Raw genomic sequence first — 24,630 nt, forward strand, 5'->3', positions numbered from 1 at the left:
CACTGCATGTCGTACCATGTATGTATGTGTATGTGACAAATAAAATTTGAATTTGAATTTGAATTTTGAATTTGAGAACAAAACTGAAGAAAATGTAGTACTTTATATTTGTTGGAGAAAAGGCCTTGATCATTTGATCTACTGTGTGTATATTGTATGTTTTTTTAATACTTTTTTAAATGTATCATTATAAGTTGTCATCCGGGGATTAAACAAGTCTCCAGACCGACTCCATTGTGACGTGAAACATGAAAGTGAAAGTGATCACCTCTGGCTCCTCCTATCCTGTAGGACTTCGGCTAATAAGGGAACACCTGAGGAAATCCGGAGGAGGCGTGGCTTCGAGCTTCACGCGCTTCAGTTTGGGACACAGATACAGTGGTCTGTGTTTGCTTCCACTAGCTGCTCGTGAAACGGAAGTTTAGCACATTAGAAGTAAGGACGTCCTCGTATTTACTTCCGCATTGAAAAATAAATTGCGTAGGTGTGTGTTCGTTGAATGACCTCAAAGTACCGCGAGAGCGAAAGTAAAGAGAACACGGAACCGTCAGTCGATCTCGCGATACTTTGATATAACATCAAAGTACCTTTGTACACCTTGTACTTTACGTGTGACGCTTACACCTGATCGTTTTTTCTGATCGAAAAACCTTATCATTAACCTAAACGTACTTATTAATGTTTATGCGGGGACATACATGAACATGAAGAGAAAACAAATACATTTTGAGAAGTTGTCTAGAAACTGAACATTTTGATCAAAGCAAGTCTTCAGCTGTGGAGCAGAAAGACATTTCCTTATTCATGTAAGTAAAGATTAAATACTGTCTTAATCATGAAACACTCATGAAACATGATCAAATATGAACAAACAGGATTCATAAGACTGTAAGATGTTTCTAATTGTTGCAAACATTTTACAACTTCTTTATAATTGCGTGTAAAAAGTGTACATAAAAGTGTAATAAGGTTGTGTTAAACTTGAGAAATGAGAAAATGTAATAAATGCATTATATATATATATATATATATATATATATATATATATATATATATATATATATATATATATATATATATATTACTTGTGATTACTTGTGCATTTTCACGTCTTTCATATTTAATATCAGGTTATTATATAATCTTGAGCCAGATTCACTTCTACAATTATTAATAGATAAACTCATATCATTGTAACACTGACTTTTCTTAGTTTGTGACTTTGTAAAATTCCTAATTATCTAATGGAAATTTCATTTGTATAAAGCAAAGTTAACAGCCATCAAACTCTGATTCAGATTTTTTGTATATTTTAATATTAAATATGATCAAGCTGACATTAACTATTGATTATCATTATTGACATAACTAGTGAATCACAGCAATTTAATCACTGCCGTCTGAATATGAGATGAACGACATGAGAATAATAGAAAAGTGAATTGTTGATGTTATGTCATTTCAGAAAGACATAACTATCGATTCTTTATAAAACAGAACAACTTAAAATGTTTAATAAAAGGACTTATAACAATATGAGCTGTTTATTTAGTTACTGTAGTTTTTGTGATTGTTTGTCATTTCCATCTAGAGTCAGTGTTGAAGATCAAACTGTTCAGATCCATCATGAATGAAACACAAACATCTGGAGATGAAGAGTATTCTCCAGCCTGCAGGTACTTTGACACAACAAAGCTTTTCTCTTATAGAAATAAAACCATGAACACTTACAAGTTTATTTATGATAATTTATTTTATATACAAATATTTTTTTAAGCATAATAAAATGATCTTGTAATATATTAAGATGATTCTGATTATAAAGTATAACATCTGTTCTGTTTCAGCTCAGTTAATCAGAAGACATCAGAAACAGAGCCCAGCTGTGTGTCTATGAAGAGTGACAGGTCTATGGATCAGCCAATAACATTTAAGAGTGAAGATTCACAGCCTGGACTCTGGTATGACACGTATATGATATTTTGATATACAGATTATATTATCATGTCTTATCAAATTTAAGTAAACAGTTTTTGTAAATACATGCTATGAAACTACTATAAAGTACTCTTTATGAGTATGATCATAATAAATAACTGAAGTGTTAAATACAGTAATTTAAGTGATTAAGTTGAATCTCTCTCTGTTTTAGTTCAGTTCATCAGAAGAGATCAGAAGCAGAGTCCAGCTGTGTGTCTATGAAGAGAGAGACATCTGTGATTCAGTCTTTAGATTTTAAGAGAGGAGATACACGGCCTGTTCTGAGGTAGAACATTTCTGTAAGAGATATGATTTGAAGATGTCCGACAGAATACATAAAGTGTTATGCTTACTGATTTTATTTTACAGTCATGAAGTCCTCGACACATTTAGATCAAATCTGCAGAAGAAGTTTGAGTGTCTGTGTGAGGGAACAGCGACGCAGAGAAACCCAACACTGCTGAATGAGATCTACACAGAGCTCTACATCACAGAGAGTGAGAGAGGAGAGATCAATAATGAGCATGAGGTGAGACAGATTGAGACACAATCCAGGAGAGAAGCAACAGAGGACACAGCCATCAAATGCAGTGACATCTTCAGACCTTTACCTGGACGAGAAAAAGACATCAGAACTGTGCTGACAAAGGGAGTTGCTGGCATTGGAAAAACAGTCTCTGTGCAGAAGTTCATTCTGGACTGGGCCGAAGGGAAAGAGAATCAGGACGTCCAGCTCATATTTCCACTTCCTTTCAGAGAAATCAACTTGATGAAGGACAAAACATTCAGTCTTTTAGATGTTCTTCACCTCTTTTTCCCTGAAACTAAAGAAATAGAAATATCCAGTGATGAATATAAAGTGTTGTTCATCTTTGATGGTCTGGATGAGTGCCGTCTGTCTCTGGACTTTAAGAGTAAAGTGAATCTGTGTAATATATCTGAGTCAGCCTCAGTGGATGTGCTGCTGATGAACCTGATTGTGGGGAATCTGCTTCCCTCTGCTCTCATCTGGATCACCTCCAGACCAGCAGCAGCTGATCTCGTCCCCTCTGAGTGTGTCCATCGAGTGACAGAGGTACGAGGCTTCAATGAGCCACAGAAGGAGGAATACTTCAGGAAGAGGATCAGTGATCATAGTCTGGCCGACAGGATCATCTCACACCTAAAGTCCTCCAGGAGCCTCTTCATCATGTGTCACATCCCAGTCTTCTGCTGGATCTCAGCTGCTGTTCTTGAGAAGATCTTGAGTCGAGCAGAGACTGGAGAGATTCCCAAGACTCTCACTCAAATGTACACACACTTCCTGATCCTTCAGACCAACATCAAACATGAGAAGGACTATGAGAAGAACCTGACAGATGAAGACATGATCCTCAAACTGGGGAAACTGGCTTTTCAGCAGCTTGTGAAAGGAAACCTGATCTTCTATGAAGAAGACCTGAGAGAGTGTGACATTGATGAGACAGAAGCATCAGTTTACTCAGGACTGTGCACTCAGATCTTCAGAGAGGAGCTGGGCTTGTTTCAGGGGAAAGTCTTCTGCTTCGTTCATCTGAGTCTTCAGGAACATCTAGCAGCTCTATATGCACACCTATCCTTTACAATAAAGAAGATAAATGTGTTTGACCAAATCCAACAAAATTCTTTCTTTAATGTCTTCTTTCATGAAATTAGACCATTATCTGAGCTGCATCAGAGAGCTGTGGATGAGGCTCTGCAGAGTAAGAATGGACACCTGGATCTTTTCCTGCGGTTTCTTCTGGGTCTCTCAGTGGAATCCAATCAGACTCTCTTAAGAAAACTACTGACACAGACAGGAAGCTGCTCCTACAACAAAGAGGAAACAGTTCGGTTCATCAAAGAGGAGATTAGGAAGAATCACTCTTCAGAGAAATACATCAATCTGTTTCACTGTCTGAATGAACTGGGTGATGATTCACTGATGCAGGAGATCCAGGGTTATCTGAAATCTGGAAAAATAAGAGAAGTCTATCTCTCCTCTTCACAGTGGTCAGCTCTGGTTTATGTGTTGCTGACATCAGAGCAGAAGATGGATGTTTTTGATCTAAAAGAGTTTATTGGAAAACATATAGGAGATGAAGTTCTTCAGTATCTGTTACCTGTGGTTAAAGAATCCAGATCAGTTCGGTAAGTAACACTGAAGATCAATACACTTTAAAAACATGTTCATGATATAGTTTGTGTTTTTACTAAAATAAATGTGAATGATCACATTTCTGGCAGTGAACAGGAGAGTTTTGGGAGACTCACTAAACCAGTCGATGAGGTCTTTGTGTGATCTGTGTAACACTTCCTCCTGAATTTTGAACACTTTTTCAGATTTCTTTTTCTTCAAAATTATGCCAATACTTGTGCAATTTACTGTGGTGTTTTGCAGTAAAAATATAACAACATTCTTCTAACATGGTTCTTCTGACCTCAAGAACCATTGTGCTCTGTAACATAAAAAGAGAATAATAAAATTTTAAAATATATATTATCAACATTTACCTTCATGTAACTCTTTAATATTAAACATTTTTCAATTTTTAAGTACTTAATATTCATTTAATTTTAATCAGTCTTTTGCATTTTAACGAACCAGTAGATATTTATCAAATTTAGAGCATGCCAACAATGCATTAACTAATGCAAACAAATGCGAACAATGCATTAACTTTTGCTAGTAATTAATTAAGTAGTTATCTAATATAATTCTATAGACTGCCAACTATACATCATCTCCACATAATTGACAAAAGAAATGTGCAAACCAACGTTTCATTTTTTATATTCACATATCAGTATAAAGTGTGTGTAAAGCTACAAATAAGATCAGAATCTACTGAATCATCCCTGGTTTCCTCTCAAAAGCTGCAGAGCTGTTTGTTGTAGTACAAGAAAACCAAGGCTCTGAGAGTTTGGTTAGTAGTTAACCTCCTCTGGCTTAATAACACCAGCTTGTTCACCAGCTTTCTTCATTCACTAAGTTTGAGAAAGCATATTTTTACCCTTTGGCCGAGGTACTCTCATGTAGATCTTTCCAGAACACATCCAAATCCACCTCCACCTCCAACATGTCAAGTAAGAAGTTAATTTTGTTGCACATCACTGAAGTGTGGAATGGCTTTGCAACACATTGTTATCTAAGGCTCAAACACCCTGACCTCCGGTTCAACCTTACGCCCATCTGCCATGTACTTGTTGAGTTTATCCTCTGCACTGCTGTATGTTGAGTCTGAGTCTTAATTGCAAACGGGAGTCAAAGGTTCTTAAAGTACTGTGAACATGTTTCATATTGATGCTCCTTACTGGCAATGAAGGTAGCAAATCTTCCAGATAAAATAAATCTAAATATCTTGGTTCTCACTAAATGTCTTCTCTGAAAGATGCTGAGAAACTGGAGGATAACCTTGTGTTTGTCAGTCGTGATGAACATCTGGCCATTTAAAGATTGAGTCTTAAATTGTCTCATGAACTCTTTACACCAATGGTGATGAACGTCTGCCACACATCTGGGATTAAAATATACAAAAAGAATGGAAGTCTAAGCAAGGTTCACCCCAATGGTAAATGTAACATTTAATGTTACATTTCTGAAAATGAAAACAGTATACAACTAGACTACGATATTATTTAATCTACAATATATTGAATTTCCTGTGTTTATTTTCTGTCCTCTATTTCCTTTGTTCCTAAATATGAGTGCATTTGGTTTCATAATAATAAAAAAATACATATTATTAATAATAAAAATCTGACTTTTAAGGACAATCTGGGCATATAAGCAGTTTCAGTGCAAAAACAAAAGAAGCACACAATAGAGGCAGAAAACATTCTAAGCACTACCTTGCTGGTCAGTCTCAACATTACATTGGAACAATTGGTCTAGAAATAATTGGTTACAATAAGACTTATCAATATTACCCATAACTCTTTCCATGTGCAATATTCCAGTAAGATATGTCAACCAGGTCTTAAACTGAAGAAAAGTGTCTGATTTCCGTAGCCTGGGAATGAGACTCTTAGCAATAATCATTCCTTAAATGATAGTACTTCGTACAGACACATTATGATCTCACAGAGAAACAGAATAACCAAATAATGCTATTTTAGGACCAAGTATAAACACACAACCATTCAAGATTTTATTTGTCACATACAGTTTGTACAAGTACAACTTGTAGTGAAATGTTATTCTGGTACATTCCAAGACTGTGCAGAGGAGAAAGAAAGAAATGTATTTAAATGTAGAATGTAAAATAAATACTAACAACAAAAAATATACATCAAAATAACAATATATAAATACAACAAAATAAAGTATAAAATAGTGTAAAATATATGTATGTACATGTCAGAGAACCACCTAAATATGTCACACCAAAACTCTTAAAGTATTGGACATGTCAAAGAGTCTTCTGCAGATTTCGGTCACAGATAGGAGAAATGTTAGGAAAAAGTATGTGCAGTTCTAATTTTGAATAATGCAGTCTATGCATCATTTTAAACTGAATTAATTGATGTCTACAATTAATAGAACAAGATAGAATCCTGCTGAGGCCCTCCTCCCATACATCAGCCTCAATCCGTATGCCCAGTTCCTCTTTCCAGGCATTTTTCAACAAATATGAAGAATGATTAATTTCTAGTGAAAATCAATTTACAAAATCTGAAATTAAATGTTTGGAATCAAGTGAGCCCAACAATAGCCTATAAATCCTTCTTTCTTCCGGCAGAGATTCAAAATTAGATACTGCTGTAACGAGGACGCGGAGGCTGTGTTTGAATCCATTTGCTGTAGTTTATTTAGGGCTAAGACAATAATCATAAACGTGAAGGTAGGTAGAAGGTCAGAACCAGTACATCAATCCAATCCAGTAAACAATACAGAAGGGCAAATCCAAAGATCATAAAACAGGTAAACAGGCAATGATCATACACAAGATTAGCAAGAGACAGAGATAAAGAACGCTCGGTAAGGCAGGTAATACTGGCAATACTTTGCAGCGTATTCTTGGAGGGCCTCTGGTTGTAAAGGCTTCCAAACAGGAAATGAAGGCAGAAGATGCAGAGGGTGAGCCCAGCTAGTACTCAGGTGAGGACTCCCTCTGCTGGCTGGGTGTTACAACTGCATGGCGTACATAATTTAATCTGTAATTGCTGAAAGAAGTGTGTTGTTTGGAGAGAAAACTTCTCTTTTAGTTGAGAAATGAGACAAAATGTTTGTTAATATATAAATTCTGCAGGGTGTCCATACCACTCTGCCTCCAAGTGTTGAATGTCAGAGATAGAAGGGAAATGCATGCAAAAATAACAATGTCAGGTAATTTGCAGCCTTTCTTAATTTTACACCATATTTTCAAACAGTTTAAAACAATAAAATAATCAATCTTATCAATCTGCAAGTGATACAGCGAAGTAAACTATTTTTAATTTCATTTTTTTCAATCGCAACCCGGGGGGTGTATCAGTGGGGATTTCCACTTTATAATCATCCTGCCAGTAGACAAGGGCCCTGGCATTTCCTGCCCAGTAGTAGTGTAAGAAACATGGTAGACCTAGTCTACCTTTACCTCTTGACTTCTGTAAATGTATCTTTATGGATATTCTGTGAGCTTTAAAGCCCCAGATAAAAGGGAAAGTTAATGAATCTAATGTTTTAAAAAAAAAGACTTGTTTATAGAGCCTATCATAGAAAGAGGAAGTGTCCTCCATTTGCTAATGTTTGTTTTCAAATCTTCCAATTTATTAAGAAAAAACTACTTAAAAATTAATTTGGGTTTTTTTGGGCAGAATACCTCTAAGATCAGTACCTAAAGAAATAAATTAATTATATATCCAGAGACCATAGAAAATGATTTTATAAGATCTATAAGATTTAAGACTGTTTGGGATCGGACAGAAAAAGAACAATATCGTCTGTGTATAAGGAGATGTAATGATTTGCTAGATTTACAGGCTTGATTGGTGAATGATGTCTAATAATGATTGCAAGAGGCTCAATCGCTATCATAAAAAGCAAAGGACTGAAGGGACATCCTTGACGTGTTTCACAATGTAATAAAAATGCCTATGACTTCTCTTCAGTGATCAGAAAAAGATGTTGTGATACTTTGAGGTAATCACATTTGATATAAGTTTGGAAACTAGCAATAGTCTATTCTACAGAAAGACAGTGTCTTAGTGAAAAAAGAATAGTCTCTGCTAGGGGATGTGTCATTCTCCATATATCAATCAGGTTCATGAAGGACTTTAGGTTATTTAAAACTACAGGAGAGGAAGGCATCTGGATTATTTGGGCTGACCTGTCCAAACAATGATCAAGTACACGATTAAAATCACCACCTACAATCACATGTGAATCAGTGAAATCAGACAGTAAATGAAATATTTTAAGAAAGAAGGCAAGGTCATCAAAGTTTAACCATATACATTGAGAAGTGAAATATACAGTACATTTATTCATATATACATATATAATATACATTAACATGAAATAAATAAATGTATCCAGTTACCAAGCTATATCTACCATTTGAATCACTCAGAGTGGAAACATGTCTTAAAGGAACTGTTTAACGGATTAAGATTGCAACTCCTCTAGCCTCGCTGGAGAATGTAGACCTGAAAATATGACCAACCCAGCTGCATTTGAGCATCTTCTCTTTTTGGTGGGCCTAATATGTGTCTCTTGTAAGTACATAACATTGGCAGATAGCGATTTTAAATGTGACAATACTGTAGCTCGCTTAAGCACATGACCCAGGCTACGCACATTCCAGCTGGTAAAGGCCACTGCCTCTTGAAGGTAAATTAAGATTCATACAAAAGTTGAAAATGAAAGATATACACCCTTTGAAAACAAGCATGAAAAAGTGCTTATAATAATAGAACATTAGCCTCCTACCCCTGCCCCACTTTCCCAAACAAAGTGAGAATACACCCCCCGAGAATCACTGAGGGATTGCGGACCATCATCTTAAGAGAAAAGCCCAGAGACTCTCTCTCTAATCACATGAACAACAAAAAACAGTCAAAGTAATGCTTCAGTCTAAGCAACTGCAGAGTAGGGGTCACGTACCAGTGCATGTCCAGACTGCATATATATGAGTTATATTTAAGACAGCACTCCAGTGAGTGTCTCAACTTCTTCAGGTGAGGAAAACACTTTGTCAGTAATGCCGTGGGTGAAGCATAGTTTCTCCGGGTAGATGATCCTTACACTGCACTCCGGAGATGCTTCCGAACATCACTAATTTCAGCTGGAAGATCTGGAAAGATGTGTATTGGTCTGCCCTCATAGTGAAAAGGAAACTTTTGAAGAACCAGTTGAAGTATTCTTTCCTTCTTTGGAAAGTGATGAATCCATACATTGTTTTATGACAAAGGGCTTCATTTTCTGATTGTATTTTTGCACACTTCTGCTCAATGTGAGAGAGCAGACGGTCAAAATCTGCAGTAGCATTTACAACCTCAATTGATTCTATCCCAGAGCCTCAAAAAAGATGCCTGAGTGGACACCAAAGATGCTTCCAAAAAACACTAATCGGTCAGTCATCGTTTTGCTCATATTCTTCAATGTCAAAAGAATACTGCTAGATTCAGCTTCAGACTCAAACCGGACTCAGAGACTGATGCGGCCTGTTCTGCCATCTCCAGCTGTGACTGAGCTGGAGGATCATTCAATGGTTTACCTTTTCGGTCTTAGGTTTTGTCATTGTATAGTTCTTTACTAATCAAAGTTATGTAAAGATACAAATGAAACCCAGAGTAATCACAGTAGTGACCGAAAAATATAAAATATGTAGAGGAGCTTCACTAAAACATGACTACTCCATTCAGTACTTTTTTCAATCTAATTGTTCGTCTTGTTCTTTACACAGGCTATGTGGATGCAAACTCACTGCTCAGTCTTGTGAAAGTTTGTCTTCAGTTTTACAATCCTCAAACTCAAACATCCTGAGAGAGCTGGACCTGAGTAACAATGACCTGCAGGATTCTGGAGTGAAGCTGCTCTCTGAAGGACTGAAGAGTCCAAACTGTCATCTGGAGATTCTGAGGTAAATGCTTTCAATAAAAAAATAAGCAAAATGTGTTTATCAAATTGAAAAGCTTGCAATGTCGTTTTAATGTAATTATCTAGTCTGGCTCTATATTTACTTATATGTGATCCTGGACCAAAAGGAAAACAGTTGTAAGGGTCAAGTTTTCAAAATGAAGGTTAATGCATAATCTTAAAGCTGAATAAAGCATTTGTATGTTTATTTTTGATGGATTATTAGGCTGACAAATATTTCCAAGAGAGATTTCCAAGAGTCTCTCCAAGAGACAAATATCTGCAAATCTTAGGTTCCAAAAAAAATCAAAATCAAAAAACTAAATTACCTATACAGTTTTATTAACGTTCTTAGCAATGCTTATTACGAATCAAAAATTATGTAACGAATTAGCTCAAAAAGGGTGAATATTTATAATTAATTATAGCTAGGTATAATTAATAATAAATATTTGGATTCAATTTTAGAATTAATTGTAGAAGAATGTTCCAATTATTTCATCTGTTTGTCCACCGAGCAGACAATATAATTATTTATCAATTCTAGGAAAGGTTATTTTCCTGGCCAAGGAAGAATAGTTTTCCTACTCTGCAGTACTAGCAGTAATTTAGCATGTAGCAAGGGTCAACATTCAGTGACTTCAAATTGTGAGCAGCATCCAGAGACAGTTGATTGTGAATTTAAGGGATTTAATAAATGAGGCTGTAGATAACAGACAACAACTTAAACAAAACACATATAAATAGGATAAAGGAAAGTAAGGAAGACAGACAGAGGGGAGCCAAAAATGGCAGTATTAGCCATCAATTAACCACAGCCTAGTGAGAATCATCAAAGAATCAAAATTCACCTTAAAATTGGCTCAAAATTAAACACGCATCCAACTAGTTATAAGAGTTACTTGCATTATGTTTTGTTGCTTCAAAAGAATCTTGATGGGGTAGACAATAAGTTTTTGATGACTTTTTTTTAGGTATGAGCTGGAGATTTTCCTCTGGTTTCTCTTGAATGTAGGAAAGTCCATAGCGAGATGACAAAGTTATTTTGAAGGTAACTACCAGAAGGTTAGACTCAAGAGTTGAATCTGTAGAGTATCCGTCTCAAAGAAAAGAAGATTTTGAGCCTTGAATAGTCAGTGTTAGGGACTTTTGATAGTTCCCTGACAGACCCACCGTTTGGGTGGAATTGCATGGATTTTGAGCGGGAGAAAGTTTTTTTGTTAGCTTTTATGGCCCATTGGCATCTTTATTGCTGGTCTGGAAATTTGGAACAGCCTTATTCCAAAACAGTAAAACTGGTGTGATGCACTTCATGATTCTATGAGGTAAATCATCATTTGAGGGAAAACGAGAGAATCATTTTGATACCAAGAAAGAACCTTCTAGATATCAAAGTAGAGATACACTCATAGACATGAATATAGGCATTTAGAGTCTATCTAAAGCAAATAAAGAGTTGTAACTAGTCTAATGAGATGAAGGGACACGCATAAAAAACAAGCATATGTGAGATATGTTCATAACTATAATCATGGATTCAAATAAAGAAAATGCCCTTATGTGGGTGCGTGATGGGTATTGTAATTGTGTGGCCAGACCACGTCTCTAGTGGATCTATAGGTGAATGGCACAGGGGTTTGTTACTCCTCATTTAAATGTTTTTGGAGCTTTGATGTAAGGACTAGAGAGCAAATTATCAAAATATGTTGACAAAATATCTTCATGGAACATGGTCTTTACTTAAAATCCTAAAGATTTTTGGCATGAAAGAAAAATTTACAATTTTGACCCATACAGTCTATATGACAGGTCTATAAAAAATCATTTTTATTACATTTAATTTTGTACAGAGAATAGTATTTTATTCAGACCTACCTCCATTTCCTTTTTATCCTGTTTTATCAGTTTGAGTTTTGTAAGGGTCCACCCACCGGCGGAATCCAGTGGCTGGTCGAAGGCTGGATGCGTGTAGACTCTTTCTAGCGCTTCTGCAAAATCACTTACATCAATTTTATCTTTTATTTTCCCAATTTTAGTACTGACCTTATATAATTTGATCTGACTCCAATTTTCGTGATTTTGACCCCGTAGATCGCTTACCTTAATGCAGCCATCTCCTCGATAGACTCAAAAAGAGTAATTTTTATGCGTTCCCTAAGTAATAGCATGCTAAGCCAGTTTGGTGGCCAGAAGTCAAGATCTCAAAAATGTGCCCCCGGCTCCATCCATTGATTGTTGATCAGACTCAGAAGTTACTAACCTACTACAAAAATTATTTCAGACAATATTATGAGTTTATCAAGATTTACGTTTATTTTGCCAGACAGTACTGTCCAATTCATAAAATTTCATAACATTTACACAACTGATCAGCAGTAAACACACAAAAATAAAGAAAGCAAACTAAATCAAACATATAAAGAAAATTATGAAAAGTATTATTCAAAGGTCATCGTACCTGGCAATAAAGACACACACAAGTTGTGCAGGAAGATCTGTTTACAGAAAACTTCCCTGAGTGGTTTGCCTTCTTCCTTTAAATACCCAGACCGATCAAAGAATCAAACATTTAGCAACCAAATGTGAAACCTCCTCCCGGACCTTTCCCGTGCTCATCCTTGGAGCAAAGACAAATGGTTATCAAATGGTCTTTATTGGGGCACACGCTGACCAGGAGACCAGAAACCCTTTCACCAGTCACACCTGACCCATTTACATTAGTCTCCCATCTGCATCTGTCACACTCAATGGGAAGGAGAGGTTCTGTTGGGTTTATTTATTTATTTTTTGTTAATTTAAAATAATACAAACCTGCTGCAGTTGGATCTATTCTTCCTTTAACTGTTTTTTTATACAGAATTGAATTACTGAAACTGGCATTTAAAATCTAAAGGAAGGCTATTTATTTTCTTTTCAATCTAATTGTTTGTCTTGTTCTTTATACAGGCTATGTGGATGCAAACTCACTGCTCAGTCTTGTGAAAGTTTGTCTTCAGTTTTACAATCCTCAAACATCCTGAGAGAGCTGGACCTGAGTAACAATGACCTGCAGGATTCTGGAGTGAAGCTGCTTTCTGAAGGACTGAAGAGTCCAAACTGTCATCTGGAGATTCTGAGGTAAATGCTTTCAATAAAACAAATAAGCAAAATGTGTTTATCAAATTGAAAAGCTTGCAATGTCGTTTTAATGTAATTATCTAGTCTGGCTCTATATTTACTTATATGTGATCCTGGACCAAAAGGAAAACAGTTGTAAGGGTCAAGTTTTCAAAGTGAAGATTTATACATAATCTTAAAGCTGAATGAAACATTCATATATTTATTTTTGATGTTTTTTTAGGATGACAAATATTTCCAAGAGAGACTTCCAAGAGTCTCTCCAAGAGACAAATATCTGCAAATCTTAGGTTCCAAAAAAAATCAAAATCAAAAAACTAAATTACCTTTAAAATTTCTTAGCAATGCTTATTACGAATCAAAAATGATGTAATGAATTAGCTCAAAAAGGGTGAATATTTATAATTAATTATAGCTAGGTATAATTAATAATAAATATTTGGATTCAATCTTAGAATTAATTGTAGAAGAATGTTCCAATTATTTCATCTGTTTGTCCACCGAGCAGACAATATAATTATTTATCAATTCTAGGAAAGGTTATTTTCCTGGCCAAGGAAGAATAGTTTTCCTACTCTGCAGTACTAGCAGTAATTTAGCATGTAGCAAGGGTCAACATTCAGTGACTTCAAATTGTGAGCAGCATCCAGAGACAGTTGATTGTGAATTTAAGGGATTTAATAAATGAGGCTATAGATAACAGACAACAACTTAAACAAAACACATATAAATAGGATAAAGGAAAGTAAGGAAGACAGACAGAGGGGAGCCAAAAATGGCAGTATTACCCATCAATTAACCACAGCCTAGTGAGAATCATCAAAGAATCAAAATTCACCTTAAAATTGGCTCAAACATAAACACGCATCCAACTAGTTATAAGAGATAGTTGCATTAGTTTTTGTTGCCGCAAAAGAATCGTGATGTGGTAGACAAGGAGTTTTTGATGACTTTTTTAGGTGTGAGCTGGAGATTTTCCTCTGGTTCCTCTTGAAGGTAGGAAAGTCTACCTCCATTTCCTTTTTATCCTGTTTTATCAGTTTGAGTTTTGTAAGGGTCCACCCACCGGCCGGAATCCAGTGGCTGGTCGAAGGCTGGATGCGTGTAGACTCTTTCTAGCACTTCTGCAAAATCACTTACATCAATTAATCTTTTATTTCCCCAAATTTAGTACTGACCTATAATTTGACCTGACTCCAATTTTCGTGATTTTGGCTAAATTAATTTTAATGTTACTGCTGATCCCTCTAGTTACGATTGAATTTGGATCATTAATTAACTATAATACTTCCTAGTTTCGACTTATCGTTCGTTAGGAGTCTGGGTCGCTTAGAGACCTTGTTTGGCCAGAACACGACACATCTGGGCTAGTCCAGGTCTTAGTCAGATGCTACCCCGTAGATCGCTTACCTTAATCATTTTTTCAATCAATCATTTTTATTTATATAGCGCTTTTAACAACACAGGTTGCATCAAAGCACTGTACAGTATAATGTAGAAGAGTACAAGGGATGTATAATGACGAGAATGACCAATTTCTTATTAAATGCAAAGACGGTCTCTGTAGTCAATTCAACGTTAAATCACTAGAAGTTAAGTGTCCCCAAGCAAGCAAGCCAGAGGCAACAGCGGCAAGGAAACAAAACCCCATGCATACAGAATGGAGGAAAAAAAAACCTTGGGAGAAACCAGACTCAGTTGGGATCAGTTCTCCTCTGACCGGACGCCCAGCACTTAACTTCCAGTTCAATTTTTAACCCAACTGTGTCAGATAGTGTAAATGACTTAGTGTGTGTGTGTATGTGTGTGTGCATCAGGATCTGGTGATCTGTCGACGGGCGCATCTAGGTTTTCTGGTCTCTGATGAACATAATCTGTGTGCTGATCCACCATCTAGTCTTGATACAAACTATGAAAACAGATTGAGAAAGAGACAGGACTAATATTAGCGTAGATGCCATTCTTTTTACGATGTCACAAGTACATCATATTTTAGGAGTAGTGTTCCCGGTTCCAGCAAATCTAAGTAATGCAGCCTAAAAATTCTTTAACGGATTTGAATAATAAAAAGTGTGTTGGTGTGTTATGTGTAGGCTAAGTTAAAAAGATGTGTCTTTAATCTAGATTTAAACTGGCAGAGTGTGTCTGCTTCCCGAACAGAGTTAGGGAGATTGTTCCAGAGTTTAGGTGCTAGATAGGAAAAGGATCTGCCGCCCGCAGTTGATTTTAATATTCTAGGTATTATCAAATGGCCAGAGTTTTGAGAACGCAGCGGACGTGCAGGACTATAATGTGATAAGAGCTCGCTCAAGTATTGAGGAGCTAAACCATTCAGGGCTTTATAGGTAATTAATAAGATTTTAAAATCTATCCGATGTTTGATAGGGAGCCAGTGCAGTGTTGACAGAACCGGGCTAATGTGATCATACTTCCTAGTTCTAGTAAGGACTCTGGCTGCTGCGTTTTGGACTAGCTGAAGTTTGTTTATTAAGCGTGCAGAACAACCACCCAATAAAGCATTACAATAATCTAACCTCAAGGTCATAAACGCATGAATTAATATTTCTGCATTAGAGGTTGAAAGCATAGGTCGTAATTTAGATATATTTTTAAGATGGAAAAACGCAGTTTTACAGATGCTAGAAACATGTAACGGTCCTAGCACGGAGCCTTGAGGAACTTGTGATTGATTTGATACCTCCTCATTTAATGCTACAAACTGATAGCGGTCAGATAGATATGATTTAAACCATGCTAAGGCGCTTCCTCTAATGCCAACATAGTTTTCTAGTCTATCCAAGAGAATGTTGTGATCGATAGTATCGAATGCTGTGCTAAGATCTAATAGCACTAATAACGAGATAAAACCACGATCCGATGATAAAAGCAGGTCATTAGTAACTCTAATGAGAGCAGTCTCAGTACTATGGTACGGTCTAAAACCTGATTGGAAATCCTCACAGACACCATTTTTTTCTAAATAGGAATACAGTTGTGAGGATACTACCTTTTCTAGTATCTTTGACAGAAAAGGGAGATTAGAGATTGGTCTGTAATTTACTAAGTCTTTGGGATCAAGATGTGGTTTCTTAATAAGAGGCTTAACTACAGCCAGTTTGAAAGTTTTGGGAACATATCCTAATGACAATGATGAATTAATAATGTTCAAAATAGGATCTATGACTTCTGGAAGCAAATCTTTTAATAGTTTAGATAGAACAGGGTCTAACATACATGTTGCTGGTTTAGATGATTTAACAAGTTTGTACAAGTCTTCTTCTCCTATAATAGAGAAAGAGTGTAATTTTTCCTCAGGGGTTCTAAAGCTCACTATCTGATGTGAAACTGTAGTTGATGGCTGCATAGTTACAATTTTATCTCTGATGGTATCAATCTTAGCAGTAAAGAAATTCATGAACTCATTGCAGCTATACTCTTGGGGAATAAATACCGGGGTTGTGTTTACTTTCTTCTAAAAGGGATGAAAAATAATCAGATCTTGCAGTTTTTAATGCTTTTCTGTATGACAGGATACTCTCCCGCCAGGCAATACGGAATACTTCTAATTTAGTTTTTCTCCACCTGCGCTCCATTTTCCGAGCTGCTCTCTTTTGGGTGCGTGTGTTGTCATTATACCATGGAGTCAGATTGTTTTCTTTTATCTTTTTTAAGTGCAAAGGAGCAACTGTATCTAAAGTGCTAGAAAAAAGAGAGTGCATAGTTTCTGTTATATCATCAAGTTTTTGCGTCGTATTGGATGTGCTAAGGAATTGAGATAAGTCAGGAAGATTACTTAGAAAGCTTTCTTTTGTGGTGGAAGTGATGGTTCTACCATACTTGTAATAAGGTGCAGAGTTTACAGGTTTAACTATACAGAGTTCACACAAGACTAGATAGTGATCTGAAATGTCATCACTTTGCTGCAGTACTTCAACCATTTTAACATCCATTCCATGTGACAGTATTAGATCTAGAGTATGATTTCTACAATGAGTAGGTCCAGAGACATGTTGTCTAACCCCAACGGAGTTCAGAATGTCTAAGAAAGCTGATCCTAATCAGTCTTTTTCATTATCAACATGGATATTAAAATCGCCAACAATTAAGACTTTATCTGCGGCCAGTACTAACTCAGTTAGAAAATCAGCAAATTCTTTAATGAAATCTGTGCTGTGCCCTGGTGGCCTGTATACAGTAGCCAGTACAAACATGTCAGAAGATTTATCACTAGCACATGATTCTGTAGATAATGTTATATGCAGCACCAAAACTTCAAATGAGTTATACTTAAAGCCTGCCCTCTGAGAAGTACTAAGAATATTATTATAAATTGTAGCAACACCTCCCCCTTTACCTTTTAAACGTGGCTCATTTTTATAGAAATAATTTTGGGGGGTAGATTCATTTAGAGTAATATATTCATCTGGTTTTAGCCAGGTTTCTGTCAAACAAAGCAAATCTAGCTTCTGATCTTTGATCAAATCATATATAAAGTGCTTTTGTGGAAAGTGATCTAATATTTAGCGAGCCAAGTTTTATCGTTTGCTTATTTGAATTATAGGTAGTTTTAATTTGTTGGACATTAATTAAATTATTGCTTTTGGTTTGGTTTGGACGTTCTCTGCATATTCTAATTCGGGGAACAGACACAGTCTCTATAGTGTGATATCTAGGTGAAAGAGTCTCTATGTGCTGAGAATTAACTGCCTTCTGTGACGTGAGGCAGCTAGCAGACGGTCGGTTTAGCCGGTCTGTCTGCTTCCTGACCTGGGCACTAGTTGGTTATGTTGGAGCTATAAGACTATATGCCATATTTCTAGATAGAAGAGCGGCACCACCCCAGGAGGGATGAAGACCATCTCTTTTCAACAGGTCAGGTCTGCCCCAGAAACTCATCCAATTGTCTATAAAGCCTATGTTGTTCTGGGCGGGCACCACTTAGACATCCAGCCATTGAGACCCAGCAGTCTGCTGTAAATTTCATCACCCGGTAAGCAGGGGAGGGACCAGAGCATATTACATTGTCCGACATCGTGCTTGCAAATTCACACACCTCCTTAATATTATTTTTAGTGATCTCCGACTGGCGAAGTCGAACATCATTAGCGCCGGCGTGAATAACAATCTTACGAAATTTACGTTTAGCATTAGCCAGCACTTTTAAATTTGACAAGATGTCAGACGCTCTGGCTCCCGGTAAGCATTGGACTACGGTGGCTGGTGTCTCTATTTTCACGTTCCGTACAATAGAATCGCCAATTACTAGGGCACTTTGATCAGGTTTCTCAGTGGGTGCGTCACTGAAGTGGGGAGAACCTGTTTGATGTTCTGATCGGAACGGATGAGCGGTGTTTTGACCCGCGACTAGCCCGCCTCACGGTCACCCAATTGCCCTGCTGCAGGGGCTCTGAAGCTGGAACCGAACAATGTACATGATTTACTGTACTAGTCGCATCCAAAGCAGTATCTACAGCCCTCGCATTCTTACTGTCCTCAATTAAAGTTTGGATGCGTGTCTCTAATTCTAAAACCTTCTCTGTCAGCCTAGGATTCACTTACCACTCTTGTTTTGATGAGCTTGTGAGAACGGAGCGAACGAGCGCGAGGAACAAATGAACAGGAGCGGAAAAAAGCCCACAATAGGCGCGAAAACGCGTGTGAGAGCGAAAGTGAATCGGCTAACGAGTACTAACTCACCGCCAAGTTTTAGATTAAAGCGAGTCTAATTTTAACAGCAGTTAAACAGCAGTCTAATTAGTTAGATTAATTTGATAGTATCAACGGTAAGTACACAGTTAAATTATATTTGATCGCTAGAGAAGAGGTGATAAATTGAAAAGCGAAGCTACACGCAGCTACAAACAAACCAACCTCTCAGCAGACAGGAGACAGGAGCAATCGAGCAGACAGGAGCAATCGAGTCAAGGAATGCAGCCATCTCCTCGATAGACTCAAAAAGAGTAATTTTTTAATGCGTTCCCTTAAGTAATAGCATGCTAAGCCAGTTTGGTGGCCAGAAGTCAAGATCTCAAAAACGTGCCCCCGGCTCCATCCATTGATCGTTGATCTGACTCACCCTAGCATGCCAACAATGCGGAAGACCTCAGAAGTCACTAACCTATTAGAAAAGTTATTTCAGACAATATTATGAGTTAATCAAGATTTACTTTTATTTTGCCAGGCAGTACTGTTTTCCAATTCATGAAAAAACAAAAAAAACAAAAAAAAAAAAAAACATTTACATAACTGATCAGCAGTAAACACACAAAAATAAATAAAGCAAACTAAAACAAACATATAAAACAAACTATAAAAAGTATTATTCAAACGTCACCTTACCTGGCAATAAAGACACACACAAGTTGTGCGGGAAGATCCGTTTACAGAAAACCTCCCTGAGTGGTTTGCCTTCTTCCTTTAAATACCCAGACCGATTAAAGAATGTAGCACCCAAATGTGAAACCTCCTCCTGGACCTTTCCCGTGCTCATCCTTGGAGCAAAGACAAATGGTTATCAAATGGTCTTTATTGGGGTACACGCTCACCAGGAGACCAGAAACCCTTTCACCAGTCACACCTGAAGCCTCCCATCTGCATCTGTCACACTCAAGGGGAAGGAGAGGTTCTGTTGGGTTGATTTTTAATTTTTTTGTTAATTTAAAATAATACAAACCTGCTGCAGTTGGATCCATTCTTCCTATAACTGTTTTTATACAGAATTGAATTACTGAAACTGGCATTTAAAATCTAAAGGAAGGCTGTTTGTTTTCTTTTCAATCTAATTGTTTGTCTTGTTCTTTACTCAGGCTATGTGGATGCAATCTCACTGCTCGGTCTTGTGAAAGTTTGTCTTCAGTTTTACAATCCTCAAACTCAAACATCCTGAGAGAGCTGGACCTGAGTAACAATGACCTGCAGGATTCTGGAGTGAAGCTGCTCTCTGAAGGACTGAAGAGTCCAAACTGTCATCTGGAGATTCTGAAGTAAATGCTTTCAATAAAATAAATAAGAAAAATATTTATTTTAAAAATAAGTAATTTTAATATTAGCTCTATATTTAATTATATGTTAGTAAAGTTTTCATCTTAAAGCTGAATAAATAAGTGTTGAGGTGTTTTTAATTTTAATGGTTTATTAGGTTATGACAATATTTATCCAAGAGACAAATATTTGAAAATCTGCAATTTGAAGCAACAAAAAAATCACCTTTATAGTTGTCTAAAAGTCCTTAGCAATGTATATTACAATTTAAAAAGTATGTTTTTGAACAGGCAGTTTTGAACAGATAACATTTATATTGAGTCAAAAATGTAATAACTTGATTAATAAACTGTTGGACTGTACCTGTGATGGTCAGGTGTGGAAAACTATTAAACAGAGAATTATGGAATATTTACTGTATGGAAGTTTGAGGTTCAGTTCTTCATCTATGTGACAACTGCTAGGGATTGTTCAGGCAAACAATAAATCACTTGGTCCATGTCCACAATAAACGTCTTCACTGTTCACAAATTACGTCATACATACATTACGTCATTATGAGTGTGTTTCTATAAATAAACAATAATACCAATAATAAATATACATGTACAAGACAGAGACAGTAATAGCAAAGTGAAATATCCTGTCATATCATTAAAACAGTCATATTTAGAGTTATTTATCGTGTTTTATGCTGGAATGAAACGATCCAGATTAAGGATTTGCGGCAATAATTTATTTATTAAACAGTGAGACAAAACATTGTAGAAACACTTAAAGTGCCATGGTATATTTAAAATAGTAATAAGAAAAGATTAAATTCAGTATTCTTAAGTAATGGGTGGAAGCAAGAAAATGTAGAAAATTGCATCAGATGTCATGATTCTAAAGGAATAATTCATGGCTGAAATGGATATTTCATGAATGAATAAAAGGATCACTGCTGTGTTTTCAGATTGTCTGGCTGTATGGTGACAGAGGAAGGCTGTGGTTATGTGTCTTCAGCTCTGACTTCAAACCCCTCACACCTGAGAGAGCTGGATCTGAGATACAATCATCCTGGAGATTCAGGAGTGAAGCTGCTCTCTGAAAAACTGGAGGATCCAAACTGCTCACTAAATAAACTCAAGTATGTTGTGCAGGAGAGGTTTTGGGGGTTTATTGTTTAACCCTTATGCAGTTTTTGTCCATTTCTGACCAGAGAATATTACATTTTGATTTTTTTTAAATTATAGCTTCACCTGAATGGTACAAAACTCTGTTACCCTTATTGTTATGTAAACACACAAAAGAATTGAGGGCATGATTTGAAAAAAAAAGTCATCATAAAAAATGTAACTGATTAATATGAAATGGGGTAAAATACAGAAAATTTTGGTGTACAATTTACAAATCCCCAACAATGCAGATTCAAAATTGCAATGAAGGGGTGAACCTCTAAAACATCTAAAGTGCAAAATCAACACACACACACACACACACACACACACACACACACCTCGATGAACTTGTGTGCCATAAAAAGTGGACAGCAAGGAAGTATATCTATAAACAATATCTATATAATTATAATAATTTTTGCAATGTTGGCAACTGCATAGTCTTCTACTGACTGACTGTGACTATGTGTGTGTTTTTTAGTGTTGAGCATGGAGGAGAATCCAGGATTACAGCAGGACTCAAGAAATGTATGACAATTATACAATACAATTATGATTGTATTAAGATCAGAATTATAATCATTCATATTTTTGATTTTATTAAATAAGATAAATATTTGTTTTTATGGAATAATATTGCAATAGTGTGTGTGTGTGTGTGTGTATAAATCTCTCACTTACTGAAAGAGATTCTTTTTATACAACTTTACTGTCATTACAATATATTTTATTAAATGCTGTGATGACATATTTTATGTCAGAAGCTAATTTCAGTCTCGTGAGGAATCGATTATATTCATGATACAAACTTCAATTAAATTTGATCTCGAGTTGATTTGTTATTATTTCTGCACAAAAACCTTATTATAAATATGAACAAACTTCTCACACACACACACACACACACACACACACACACACACACAGCTGTAGTGATTGTTGTGTTATTAATGTCTCTGTTCTTGTGTTCAGATGAGTGTTTTTTCACACTGGATCCAAACACAGCACACACTGAACTCATTCTGTCTGAGGAGAACAGAGAGGTGAAGTGTGTGTCTCAGTCTCAGTCGTATCCTGATCATCCGGACAGATTTGATGGTGTGTATCCTCAGATGTTGTGTAGAGAGAGTGTGTGTGGACGCTGTTACTGGGAGACTGAGTGGAGTGGAGGTGTGTTTATATCAGTGTCTTATAAGAACATCAGGAGGAAGGGTGAAGAGTGTGTGTTTGGAAATAATGATCAGTCCTGGAGTTTGATCTGCTCTCCTGACAGATACTCATTCAGACACAATAAGATAGAGACTGATCTCTCTGTGAAGCCCATCATCATCAGAAGAAGAAGAACAGGAGAGTATAAAGATATCTCTAGAGTAGGAGTGCATGTGGATGAGAGCGCAGGAACTCTGTCCTTCTTCAGCGTCTCTGACACAATGAGACTCATCCACACAGTCCAGACCACATTCACTCAGACACTCTGTCCTGGGTTTGGTTTTTATTTTCATGGTTATGAATCATCAGTGAAACTGTGTTGAAGAATCAGAAGAGACTGATGAGATTCTACCCATAATGCTTTGAGCTGCATGATAAATCAGTAACAGTGAGATGTTATGAGTCTCTTCAAGACATTAATACTGCAGCTCAACTTCTATAGAAACAGAAATATAAGAAAAAATAATTAATCTAAAACATAGATATAAAAGAATAAATGTGTCAGAAATAGAAAGATCTGTGTGTATGTGTGTGTGTGTAAAATGTATAATTTTTATTAGAAATATTACATGTATAGTATATTCATTTAAATTGTAATTTAAATCATTTATTTTTTTCATATTAAATAAAATAAAATATACATGTGACTTATTGATATCATTATTATTATTTGTTATTATTATGAAATACTGAATTTTATTCAAATTTTAGACGTGCAGGAAATAGTGTTTATGCTTTTATGTTCTTTTTATATTTTTTTTGTCCAATAAAGACACTGAAAAGTTAAAAGATTTTAAATCAGTGAATCATATTTCTATTTACTGCAAAACAGTTTTTAAACAAAGTTGTTCCTAAAAGACACTATCCTTATAAAAGACAGATTTATTAATTTTCTGTGTTATTTATTATTGGGCTGATGTGAAGTAAAATGATTGAAATCAGAGAGCTTCATATTTCACTTATTTATATGATAAATACATTTTATTTATAAACTTAGTCAAAGTAAAATTCAGAACAAATAAAGCTAAAATATGTTTATTATCTTTATATTCATAGAAGAAACTGAGATTAAATAAAATAGGATTCAATTTAATAAATTAAATTGTTAAATTTAAACCATTTTGATTTGATCTACAAATTCTGTTTGAAAAATCTTTATAATTCTGTAATTTCAATAATCATGATACCTGAGTTTGTCTCTGATTGAAAATTTATCATGAAATGAAAACACAGTTCTCTTCACAGACTAGATATAAAGCTCATCTCTATTAATATTTTAGTCTTTTGGCTGCTCTGTGGTTCATCACATACTTTATATTCTTTACGTTCTAAAGTATTTCCGCTGGTTTTTGGAGAAAAAGACTTTTATTTTGCTCCGGCGATGTGACATCATAAGGCTGCGCTGAGGTTTGTAGTTTTTCTTTCTGTTAATTATTGCTTATATATTATTAATTCTATCTTAAACTGGACAAAGTGTAGAAACAGAATAAAACTCCTAAAGTGAGATCCACATGACACACACTTATAAAGATGACGTTTATTAAAGAGGAGAGTGAAGATGTGAAGATTGAAGAAACATTCAGAGCTGAACGTGAAGATGCTGATAAACAAACAGGTTGGGTTTAATTTTTTAAAACTGAACTCAAACATTAAAGAAAACATTATATTTGTGTTATGGGATTTTTACAACAGTGTTAAAATGATCAAATATTTCCACTTTTTTTGTTTGTAAATCAGGCTTTCTCTCTCATTCACACACACTACGTAACATTTCTCAGAAGGGAGTTTCTTGAAGCAGTTCAACTTCAAGATTGACTATTATTAGACGCTGATCCTGAACACTGCTGAGAGATGATGCACAGACGCAGATATTCACACACAATCTCTCTCTAATAACTGCGTTAGTTATTATTGGGGGGGTGGTTTGCGTTTCCCCCAATCACGTCCCTCCAGGTGTCACCAGCATCAGCCACGTGCACGTTGAAGTCCCCCAGCAGGACGACAGAGTCCCAGGTCAGAAAACTTTCCAGCAGCCCTTCTAGAGACCCCAAAAAGGCCAACTGACAGTGAGAGACCTACTCACAACCCGAAGTTGCAGGGAGACAACCCACTCGCTTACCGGGG

At 36.1% G+C, this 24,630-nt stretch overlaps 1 protein-coding gene across 1 annotated transcript; it reads left to right on the forward strand.

Moving 5' to 3' along the window:
* The first annotated feature begins 291 nt into the window (after positions 1–291).
* LOC122342235 (NLR family CARD domain-containing protein 3-like) lies at positions 292–24,548 on the forward strand. Its single transcript, XM_043236045.1, has 10 exons — positions 292–806; positions 1,592–1,676; positions 1,848–1,961; positions 2,153–2,266; positions 2,350–4,128; positions 9,867–10,043; positions 12,986–13,156; positions 14,212–14,258; positions 22,270–22,804; positions 24,470–24,548. The coding sequence occupies exons 2-10, from the start codon at positions 1,627–1,629 to the stop codon at positions 24,546–24,548; spliced, it is 3,066 nt and encodes a 1,021-aa protein (XP_043091980.1). The 5' UTR covers positions 292–806; positions 1,592–1,626.
* The last annotated feature ends 82 nt before the right edge of the window (positions 24,549–24,630 follow it).

Source organism: Puntigrus tetrazona, chromosome 4 (genome assembly GCF_018831695.1).
Source record: "Puntigrus tetrazona isolate hp1 chromosome 4, ASM1883169v1, whole genome shotgun sequence".
Taxonomy (NCBI): domain Eukaryota; kingdom Metazoa; phylum Chordata; class Actinopteri; order Cypriniformes; family Cyprinidae; genus Puntigrus; species Puntigrus tetrazona.